This window comes from Labrus bergylta, chromosome 11 (assembly GCF_963930695.1).
Source record: "Labrus bergylta chromosome 11, fLabBer1.1, whole genome shotgun sequence".
NCBI classification, from domain to species: Eukaryota; Metazoa; Chordata; class Actinopteri; order Labriformes; family Labridae; genus Labrus; species Labrus bergylta.
This window is the reverse complement of record NC_089205.1, coordinates 11227844-11240062: the sequence shown is the minus strand read 5'-3', so window position 1 is coordinate 11240062 and position 12219 is coordinate 11227844. Positions and strand designations below refer to the sequence as shown.

Sequence of the window (12219 nt, the reverse complement as noted above, 5' to 3'; positions counted from 1 at the left end):
CCTACTAAAGTATGTTCACAATAGCTAAAGTTCGAAAAAAAGTGTCTGTTTTCATGTACGCTTCTGACTCTCTCTCTAAGGCTCTGAAGTGCCCACGTTCAGAGTCCCCAATGTGTGCCAAGTCTGATCTGATTGGTCGGCCTGTTGGCTCTGCCGTAATTGGTCAGTCGCTCAGCACGGTTCTCGGAAATGTCACGCCCCTTTTACCATATTGGGAATGCAGCCACTTTGGCTCCGAAGGGAGCATAGCACCTTAGCACTACTGTGCTACCACAGGCTATGGCATATCGTGGGCGTGCTACAGAAGTTAACGGGCGTGCAACATGAGCTGCTGGGCTTGCCACAACGAGCCAATGGGCTTAGATCAGTGATATCACACTGACAAGACGTCACACTGGCAAAAAAAAATTCAAGGGGGGCTAGAACCGAGCGTTACATGCAGCTAATGCTACAGCTAACAGGGGGACGTAGGAGAAGCCGCGTTTCCGCAGACTTTGACTTTTTGCACATCGATGTGCCTAAACATGCACAGGACACTTGGAAAACACACTAAAGAGCATATAAAACCAGAAAAAGCATAATATGACCCCTTTAACATAGCAGCCTCTCCCATCAGTGTGTGAACGAGTCAGTGTGACTTGCAGTGTAAAAGCACTGAGTAGCCAGAAGACTAAAAGCACTATACAAGCTCAAGTCCATTTAATAAAGAGAGGTGAGGCTAATCCCTTTTGGTACACTCAACAAGTCAAATGTGATTGTGTTGTTGAACTCTACAGCAGGTGTTTAAGTGTTCATGGGGTGTTCACATCTCTCTTTTTTATATGATCAAGCCAAGTATGCATAGATCAGAGAATACCACCGTCTCATACATATTTATTCTTTATTTATATTTATTTTCCATATCTATGGTTACACAGTGTCACCTATACCACCCGACAAAGGAGGAGTTTCAGTCGCATGTTACAGTCAGCTGTCCCAAGCGGACCATACAGCTGTTTGACTACAAAGGCCACATAACAACGATCATTCTACTAGCATTTAACTGCAACCCAATGCAGTTTTACCACATAACTACAGTGATTAAGTGTCAGGTTCTGAGCACTGCCAAAATGTGGGGGATCTGCGCTTGATACTGTGCCTGAACACATCCAGCATTAGACACGCACATAGGACTGGATCTGCTGCTGCTTCACATACATTCTGCTCTTTTTATTCAGACTGTGTGGACATTGTAAAATCTTAACTAAAAAAAAAACAAGTCTCTAAAATTAAAATTAAAATTAAGGATGAAGCCAAATGTATTTAGGTGTTGTTCTTTGTATGCGTGTCTTAATTTTGGTTCCTCTGGTGTTGTTCTCTCCATTGATCTTCTCTGCAGAAACAGAAAATCTTGCACTTATTTCAGAGGCGAACACAGTAAGATGCTCCCTTCCTCGCTCTCCACTCACTCGCTAATTATCTCCAAAGTGAACGTCCTGTCCTGTTACATTGTGTTTCAGAGCTCTTCACAGGCGCCAACATTTGAGAAGTTAACAGGGAGTATTGTCCCTCTTGCTTTCCTTGCTCTTTCACTCTCTCCCTGTGTTTCCCTCTCCCTCTGAGGTGAACGTCTTGTCCTATTACAGTGTGTTTGAGCTACTTGCAGACTGTGACATTTGACAAGTGAATAGGTAGTATCAGCCCCTCATGGAGAACAAGAGGTGCTCGGCTTCTTTCGTGAAAAGGCAGTGGTGTACTCTACTCCGTGATGTACTGAAAACAACTAATCTGTCAACCACATTTGGACTAGAGCACTGCGCAAGAAAACAGGGAACAAATCTTGAAAGTTAAAGTGTCCCTTTGACAGCTTAGAAAAAATTCTGCCAAGTAGGGTGGAAGCGAAACAGCTTTGTTCTGAGTTTCAGTGCTGGAATAGACTAAGGTTTCATTTGTGTTCTCAGACTGACAACAACGGTTGTCATTGTATTGGCAGATGGTTTCCACAACAATACAAGCTTTTTTAATGCAACATCATCCAGCAGCACATTGTGTTAGCAAATCCAACAAATGCAAGCAGAAAATCCAAGTAGACTAAATGTAACATGAAGAGGGTGTTCTTTTCTACAGTGACAATCAAAAGGGATATACTAGAGTACTAAGATTGCGTCTCAGATTTATAAACTCCTGAGTGGTGTGCATCCTCTGGTTATCCTTCAAATAAATAAATGCTTTAATCACAATGGGCTTCCAGGGTCAAATTATAGTCATCGTCTCCCTACTTTTACCTGTAACAGCACGCCAACGCCTGGTGTTTTTTAATGCAGAACTATTTTTGTCAAGTCACCTGCTAAGCAGGTTTCAGGAGCTTTTTAGTTCCAAGACTATCAGTAAGTGAAGTGCTAATTTGTCCTTGAGAAAGAAAAAGACTGAGGGGAATGTAAAGCAGCAAACACTCCAAGGACATTTAGGAATATAAATACATATGTGCATATATTTCTTTGTGTTTGCCAATAAAACGATTATGGTCAAAGGAATTAAAGGTCTGCACTGAAGATGAAGTGGTGGACTTAGCTCCATGCAAAACTGAAATTAGCTCTTGATAAAGAATTTGTAACAAGATACGTTTCACAGAAACTTTTAAATAGTTCAAGTCTCCAATTATTACAGCCTACATTTAAATCCATCCATCTTTAAACAAAAAAACATTGTAAGAAACCATGTGAAAAATATCCTATGTAAGCAGTTGTTGGTGTCACATCCTGTTTCATTTATTTAATGTATGATTAGGTGTGTCCCTGTAGCTGTATGTGAGCTGCATCACTGTGTCAAAGTACACTCAATAAATACAATGTCAGCTAGGAAGTCAGCACAATCATGTTTTTCAGTGCTCAAATGTGTGTGGGTTGGAGGCATAGTGGGTTTGGTGTGTGGTAACTGCAGTGCTACCCTTCTCAACAGCTCACCATTATACATTAGTGCCAGCCCTCTCCCAGCACACCGGGATTAACAGCACTTAAATGGGCCTGTTAGTGCACCACCTCCTCTTCGCCTCCCACAACACAGAGTTGCAATGCACATGGCTTCTGTTGTTTTTTGTTCTCCACACGCTCCCAACCACCTAAGCCTCCTCCAATAAATGGTGCTGAAGAGTACTCAGCAGGGGGCTAAGCCAAGAACATCCTCAATTTTACCGACCTATTAGAAACTGAGTGGATGACAGAGGGAGGAAAGGAAGGAGGGAGGGAGGTAGATTCTGAGCCTGAACCAGATGGATGAGCTATGATCAAAATGTCAGTCTCTCTCTCCCACTCTGATCTTTGATATTTTCCTTCTCTCTCTCTTTCTCACTGTCTCTCTGAAGTTTTAGCTCTGTTAGTGTGTCTGGTGATCACAATGCCTCTTGTCACAAATCATAAACAGAAGGACTGAAACAGATGTAAAGACACACTGGGGAGAGGAAAGATGCCAACCACAGAAATCAATAAATAAATCGGATTCCCATCGTTGGCCACAGTGCAGAGGGCAGAAAAATAGATGGATAAATGAGTTATGGCGTCTGCAATATTCATGCATTAGGAGACTTTCCAAGGCAACTGGGAGGATCCTTTTTTGTACATGGTCATGGAAAAGCTGCCCTCACAAAAGACCAGGGATTTCATTGTTAACAGCTGTCTACTGGGCTCAATTGGGAAATTGCTAGAAAGCATCAGACAGACTAACTGAGAGGGACAGGAAGCAATAAAATATAGAGAGCAGTGAGTAATCTCACTTCTAGAAGCATTGTACTTTTTAAAAATACTTTTTTGTACATTGAGTGCTCAGTTACGAAAGACAAATTTCTTGTGTGTGTAAGCATATATGGCTTACAGTTAGGCCCTAGCGGTCCCTGCGAGGGAAAAAAAGAACAGACTTCTCCTTATCCTGACATCAGAGATTGTGTTGATTAAATCTAAATATTCCTGCCGTTAACTCACATTACTGCCCAAGAACAGTGAAATTGACAGCTTAAAGTCATTCTGATACTATCGCTAGCTAACCTTACCTTGCTAATGTAAGCTAATTAGCACTCACCGATGCTTAAAGATTAATTTTTGGGCTTTTTGGGTGGTGATTCTTGGGCTCCTCCAAGAATCGCCACCTTAACGTGGTGGAGGAGTTTGCGTGTCCCGGTGAACCCGGGCGCTGTGTTGTCAGGGACACTAGCCCCTGGTAGGGTCTTCCAAGGCAAAGTGGTCCCAGTGGAGGGGCCAGACTAAGAGCGGTTCAACAAATACCCCTATGAAGCAGCATACATTGGAGCAAGCCACCTCGCCCGGAAGAGGGAACCCGGGGCACCCTCCTTGAGCCAGACCCAGGGGTGGAGCTCGAAGGCGAGAATCTGGTGGCCGGGCTTTCCTCCATAGGGCCCGGTCGGGCTCAGCCCAAAACAACCACATAGAGCCACCGCCCTGTAGGCCCACCACACGCAGGGAGAGGCATGGGGGAAGGGTGCATGCAGAGCCGAGTGGCAGGCGTAGGCGGAGGCCTGGACATTCTGATTCCCGGCAGCTGATTCTGGAGTTGCCCAGGGTGAGAGGCACCGGGCAGGTGTGGGGATACTCACAAGCCCCCGGCTGAGCGCCGCTGTGTTGGAGTTTTCCCCGGTGAACGAGAGGGTCGCCTCTCCCCGGGGCCGTTGGTACGAGCCATCCTGTCCCTGTATGACCAAAGTGGGAGCTGTGTCCGCATCCTCGGCACAAAGTCAGACACGTTCCCAGTGCGTGTTGGCCTCCGTCAGGGTTGCCCTTTGTCACCGGTCCTGTTTGTGATTTTCATGGACAAGATCTCAAGGAGCAGCCGGGGGGAGAAGGGTTTCCAGTTTGGGGACCTCAAAATCTGCTTTTTGCAGATGACGTGGTTTTGTTGTGTTACAAGCTAGCACCGGCTACACATATACATACAACAAAACTAGCCCTAACCTGAAGTGTGACAGAGAAGTCAAGAGATGACAGGTACGGAAAGGACTGATTCTCACCGGATTCTCTGCTGGGGCACCGGCGGCCTGATCGCACCGGACGGCTTTTAGAGTGACGAGCCCAAGCTTCGCCTATGAGTTCAGTTTTGTTTGTGGTATTTGGATCACATAAGATACGGCTGGTTTCTAAAACAAGTTCATGGGAGTGGGTCATCTGTTAGGTCCGACAGCTTCTAATTTGGCGTTCATATGGGTCCTCCGTCAGCTGCCACTTCACCTGTCGTATTACGTCATTTAAAGCGACAGAGCATTTAAAGCGAAAGGAGCCAGTTGAGGTGGTTTGGGCATCTGTTACAGATGCCTCCTGGACGCCTCCCTTTAGAGGTTTTCCAGGCACGACCAACTGGGAGGAGACCCCGGGGCAGACCCAGAATGCGCTGGAGGGATTATATATCCCGTCTAGCCTGGGAACCCCTCAGAATCCCCCAGGAGGAGCTGGAAAACATTGCTGGGGAGAGGGAAGTCTGGGTTGACTTACTGCGCCTGCTACCACCGCGACCCGACCTCGGATAAGCGGAAGAAAATGGATGGATGAATGGATGTGCCATTAATGGAGAGACAGGACAGTGGATAGAGTCGGAAATCAGGAAGAGAGAGTGGGGAATGACATGTGGGAAAGGAGCCACAAGTGGGATTCAAACCTGGGCCGCCCGCACCAACAAAGCACCACCAGCACCCCACCGATGTGTGCACCCCTTTGAATGATGAGGAATTTCTTGCCCTTCACTTCCCAATCAGCAGCATTATCGACCCAGACATTAAGTGCTGCAGTTCTACAGTGTTTTCAACGGTAACCGCTACTTTCATGAGCGCTTTTTGCTCTCCAGCCCTCCGCGCTGGTCACGTGACTGAAAGCTTTCAATACACATTGGCAAAAACATTTACTTGATGTAATTACTTTGCTTTGTAAGGGCTCAGTACATTTTTTTCAGATTGCAGGATGTAATGTGAAAAATAGTGTCAGAGTTAACCATTTCTTTTAAGCAAATTATTTGGAGATAATAATTTCCTTTTACACGGAGTAGTAGATGATCTAAGGGACAAACAAGGGACTTTGTCTGCTTATTCATATTCATACCATATGGCAGATCATATGGGAACATGTAACTAGTACCTAACATTGACAAGGACACGCCATCATTGCCATGTTACTTCCCATGTGCTTTATCCTAAAACAGATGGAAGATTAAAGAGGAAACATTTTCCCCTATCTTATTCAAATCATGTGAATTTCTGCAGCATATGGAGAGAGCAGAGAGGAACCACCCCTCAGGATGCAAAAAATAATAATATTTTCAACACACTCACATCTCTAGTTTGAAAAAAAAAAAGACATATGCTAACAGCATATGTATTTATGTAGTGTCAATATACGGTCTTTCATGAACAAGGTTACATGTACAATATGATCCTGAACTGAATGCTTGTCTGAGCTGAAGATGATTTTATATTTGTTCCCTTGGCATTTCAATATACCTTCAAATAAAAAGAAAACAGCAAGGTACCAATCACTTCCTACCTTTTTTATCTCTTCAGGCAGTGGGTGGATCGGCGGACAATGAAGAACCATCTTCATTTCCTTCTCGTCCTCCCCCTCCGCCTCCATACATCAGTCCTTGTCTCCTGGAAACAAGTTGCAGAATTAGCTTTACTGAAAATGGTTACAGTGTGTGTTAAGAATTTTCATTTGTTGCTAAAGGCCAGGAAAGCAATGGACAAATGAACAATTGTTTTCAATATTTATGTACCTGTCGGTTTCTTATGTATTACATCATGTTAATACAAATCAGAAAATTTGTATTTAATTCCATCAAATTTTGTTAAATTAACATTTATTGTTTAGAAAGTATTATTTCGGTTATACCTCTTGATCTGACTTCTTGAAAGTTCTCTGTTTTTTTGTCCTAAACTTTTAAATCATATGTAGATAGTCCTGTTTAACTTAAAAACACTAAAGCATGCCTTCTAATCACTTTAATTTTTCAAAAGTTTAATCCTAATATCAAAGTTTTTCTGCAGCATTTCTGTGACTCCGTTCTCTCCCCCATATTACCCAGGGCAAATGAATACTCTTGTCAGGATAAAAGTGGGTGGTATTTTTATACTGATGAATAGCTTGTTGCCTCTGAGGTTACTGTAAGGGCAAATCCCTTAGCGTGATGTGCACCATATTGAACCTATTTGCTGCAAACTCAATTCAATAGATTAATCAGTCAAGCTTATGGCATTAAGCTTATAGACTGTAGATTATGGCATTTCAGAGCAGAGGGTATTTTGGCTTCACAGCTATACATTAGCCTGTCCTCCAGTGCAGGGCAACACAAGGTTTAACAAGAGCTGATTCAACCTTCTAGTGCTTAAACTAATGTATAAAAAACTACTGTTTTTGAACTCCTTTTATGCATGTTAGTTAACTAAACTTGCTAAAATCAAGAAAGAAATATGTCTGTGTACTATTTTTCTCTATTTCATTTACAGATAGTAAACATACTCGCCGCAGTAGTCATCAGTGAGGCCATGGGTGCAGGAGGTCGTGCGAGGAGAACAGTAATGTAAGCCTCACCCCGCCTCTGTCTGTCTATCTGTGTGTGCACGCTCTCAGGGCATTTATCTATCAGCTCACCATTAGTGTAGGGACTGAATCACGCCAACCCAACACTTGACCTCAGATTAAATACCTCTGGCTAACGTAGGGCCAAAGGTCACTCCTATCAGATGGTTCCTGTGCACGGCTGCATGCCAGACATTAAATGGCCTCACAAAGCATCGGAGGGAAATGGAGTGAGAGGACACGCAGTAAAATGTACAGCACCAACACACGCAGATCTTGCTATAGGCACAATGGAATGGACACAGACAGACAGCCATCCATCTAGAGACTGTTTCAAACTCATGCAAAGAAAGCAGGTTTAATTTGATACACACACTGCAACAATTAAGCACTAGCATGTAAACAAGCACGTGAGCTCTCTCTGGCTCTTTCACTCTCATACCAGTGCAGACGAACCCTGCCCAATCAAAAAGCAGCCTTCATGCTAATGGACCTAATAGCCTGATTGCCCCCCTACTGCCTCTGGGCTCCACATTTAAAACACAGCAGAGATCCCCAATCGCTTCCTCACACAACACAGATAAATTAGTAATGCCCTGTGACAGTATTAAGCAGGTCTATCCTTTTAAATAGATCTGGATAGAAAAGGCTGATTTTGCATGACAACTGTTCCCCCGTGACATTTTGTCCGTTTTAGCCCTGATTGAACTATTAATCAGTCTTATGTGAGAGAGGCAAGCTGTTCATAAACTCATCTATTCTGCTTGGACGCATGCCTCAATCGTGAGGGGAAATATACACGAACATAGCAAGTCATGAGGGCCCACAGTTCAGCACGAGCACAAAGACAGGGGCACAAAGCATTTTGCTCCTAAGGTAGGGAGGACTTGAGATTAAGGAATTTAAGTGACCCCCTCCTATTGATGAAGCGGATGAAGGCCATTGAGGTGAAATAATTAGATGTTATTGACCACAAGATAATTATTTAGGAAGTGATGAAACATGGAGTGTTGTTTTGTATGTGTAGCCTATAACCTCCCTCACAAAAGCAGAAAATAGTCAGAAAATAGTTCACTGACACATAGCTCCTGTTTGCTGGGTTGAAAACATGCAGACTTCACAAAATCATTCCATAACTTATTTTAAGGTTAATATATATTATCCTCAGAAAGTAATTTGAGGTCGTGTGTAATACTGTGAAGTTGTATAAACAGTCATTACTTCAAATGGCCGATACATAGTTAATCCTTAGCTGCATTAGCCTACTGTTTGTTATTCTTTTTAATGACTAGATAAACATACAGTGGCAAAGTGTATCGAAAATCACTGCCCGTCCCTTCTGCTCACAGAGCTTTTCAACTCTTACACAAATGTCTCGAAGCATGTAAGAATTAGCTGCGCTATTTGTTATCGACTAATAAACAGGAGAATAAAAACTTTACCGACCCATAGTGAACAGTTTCTCACCCAATGAAGTAGACAATGTTATGAGTAAGTAGTCTTCCTGGCGTGAGACACGTTGTGGCTGTTGTTATGGTTACGGCGTAGCCAATGTCCAGTGACCGTTAGCACAGGAAGGTGATTTTCTACCAAAGTAAAAGCATTACATTTGTTGAAAAATTCTTATGCCAGCATTCTTTGAGACACTTTTTTTTAACAACATCATGATACATTTAAAAAAAAATTACAAAAACAATACAGTTGTTATTGGAAAAAAAAGAGGATCAGGGAGGAACCACTCAAAGATCCAAAACTGAGAGAGAGATAGAAAGGTAGGCTAGATATATATATATATATATATATATATATATAGGCCTATATATATAGGCCTATATATATAGACAAGTAAATGATTAAAGATAAATATTAATGTATTTATTTTACATGATGTTGTTATATTGAATGATTGTCAGAGAATCTGTTGTGCTTGAACTCTACAGGGAGACAGGGTGATTGAAGATGTCTGCCCTGAGCGGCACCAAGATCTATACTCCAATGGAGTCCAGACACTGGTGGTGGAGGTGTTAGCGGATGATGTCGTCTGAGGGTATGCGATGAAGAAGCTGATTGAACTTTGAAAACTGGGGTTGATGAGAAGATGGTTGATGATGTCATCTGAGTCTGATGGGATGAAAGCTGATCTAATCTAATCTAAAGGCTGTGTCGTCTGAGGATGAAGGGATGAAGAGGCTGACCAAACTGCGAAGAGAAAACCATATTTAAAAAAAAAAGACAGCTGTGGAACACGACAGGTGGAAACAGGAATTCATTTCTTCACTATTGCCCTTGAATACAAAAAATGAAAATTGATAGGGGGGAGCCCAAATTCTGGTCTAAACCTTTATATATCCTTGTGTTTTGTCCGCTGGCAGGAGATGCCCTGACTGACATGAAAAAGACTGTGGGATTTCTGTAGTTATTACTCAGGTGAGGTGGGTCAGTAAGTCACAATAAGGTTTAATTGATACAGATGTCTCAAGCATCTTAAAAGGTTAACCATAAATCTAAATAAAAGGCAGTCAAGAGTAGTTCTGTGAATCCCCGAGTCCTACCAGAAGCAAAACAATACATATTGTTCAACTAAAAAAAATAAAATATTTAGTTTTTTGTTCTGTTTTTTTTCATTTAAAAGGATTATTGTATTCAAACTGCAAAGAGATAGGCCTTTAAGTCACATTAACTGAGCACTGCCTGCTTGCATGCGTAGGTCACACTCCATGCTCTGTTTGGGTTGTGTGCATTTAATTCATTGCATCAGAAGTAATGTGAAATAACGGCCAGACATTCCCGCCGGGGCTTTTACAGGGCCAATTTTTTCATGGTAATATATGTTTTACAAATGACTTCAGATGGACACTTTTGCCTTTTTATGTGATATCATTGCCCTCATTTCTTCGTGGCTGACCAAACCAAAACCTGTATCTTAATCTGGGCCAGTGTCACCCGGCCTTAGAGTGAGGGAGAGCTCTTTGCAAGGATTTCATTTGCAATGCATGTTGTGCTATTTCTGGATCCGTCAATGAATCGTGCAGACTCAGTCGCTGTGATGCAAATTGCATTCGCCCACTCAAGTCTAGCCTACCTTCCGTGCTTGTTTATCTGCCTCCACTGCAGAAAAAAATTGGTGAACGTGACAAGAGAGGAAAAAAACGTTGTTACTCAGGCAGAGACAATAATCAAACCTCCCACCCTACTGTGCCAAAGAGGGGAGAGGGAAGCAAAGCCCTCTCTCTGAACCCCGCCTTCCACCCCCTCCCTCTCTTTCTGTCTCACTACGCCCTCTGAAACGGTCATAACCTCAAATACCCCTATGGCAAGGACATGAGAAGAAGGATATCGTGGCATACAATTATTGCACCATAAAAAAGCAGCACTGGACTATAAATTACAAACACTATTTAGTCAATCAGATCTTTTTCTTTAAATGTATCAAGAGTAACTTCTTTTTGTTTTTGTTAAAAGTCAAGCCTTGTTTTCAGAATTGTGGCGTCCTCACCAGTATTTGGCTTATTATAACATTTTGATTGCCTTGGTAAAAGTAATAATAATACAGATCCTATCTATTTCACTTCAGCTAGTCTTGGAGTCTATGGAATCCAGACAGGTTAATAATTGATAAGAACTGGGATTTACAAAACAATAAATTGAATTGTTTTTCTTTTCTAATTGTTTGTGGAACCACTAGACTGTATTTTGGGCAGTCTGTGTGGCAAAAGCAAATTAACCTAATTTGGGGAGGTGCATCCAGTGTTTTAGGGGCACTGAGCCTGCAGGGACCGGGAGCTTGGCATCTATTGAGTCTGTTTCCGGCACGCTATGCTGTGTGGGCAAGTGTATAATGAAGCATGCTGAGTGTGTGCTTGCGTGCGTGTGTAAGAGAAAGAGAGAGAAAGGAGATGGAGGGGGAGGGGCGACGGGTGAAAGTGTGTGTGTCTGTGCGTGCAAGCATGGATTTAAGAGGCGGAGGAGGGGTGAATATGACCCACTATTCTTTTTTTGGCATGAAATGACTAATATTGTCACGCTTGACATATTTGGGCTAGGCTATACAGGACAAAAGTGATGGCCAACCACGGAGGTTGAACCCCCCTAACTCCACACAGTATACATCGAGCCCTGCACTCCTTACGTAGAAGTTGAACTAACAAAGAAAGAGCAGCATGATGGCTCTGATGAGACAGGTGGGCGCTAAGAATAGAAACTGTGAAATTCAAAAGTATTTCTTTGTTCTGCATCATGATATAACTTCTGTGATATAAGCTCAACACTCACGCCCTCAGTTAACCCAAATAGTCTACCCCACCCACAGCTTTCATTGTGCCCGTCGGATGTGAGCTGCTTTCCTTGGTATTTCTTTGGATGTTGCCAATTGGACCTGTTGTGTTCACAAAGCTCTACTGTGGAAGCCCTGTCCACGCTATCTAAATATTGACGTCCACCTGTTAGATTGCGCCACTGTACGGAGCCCTCTGATCCACTCACTGGCCCCTGTTTATCTTGTTTCTGTTTCAGAAACAAAAATGAAAACCCTTCATCTGAGTCATGAAACATTGGCACACAACTATCTTATTCATAGACACATGGGAGGCAACTTGTCACAGGCTTGTAATAACATTTGTAAGGGAAGTCACAAGAGCATTATGGGGGACTCAAAATAGAAACAAATTACACAAAC

The 12219-nt window shown here is 42.7% G+C and overlaps 1 protein-coding gene across 1 annotated transcript in view; it reads right to left on the bottom strand.

The window, feature by feature from the left end:
• The window catches only part of lekr1 (Leucine-, glutamate- and lysine-rich protein 1), a 69203-nt gene extending 62056 nt beyond the window's left edge, over window positions 1-7147 (bottom strand). The window contains exon 1 of the mRNA XM_029279141.2: window positions 6513-7147. Coding sequence (XP_029134974.2) covers window positions 6513-6599 — 87 coding nt within the window. The 5' untranslated portion in view covers window positions 6600-7147. The remainder of the gene's footprint in view (window positions 1-6512) is intronic.
• Between the last annotated feature and the right edge of the window lie 5072 nt (window positions 7148-12219).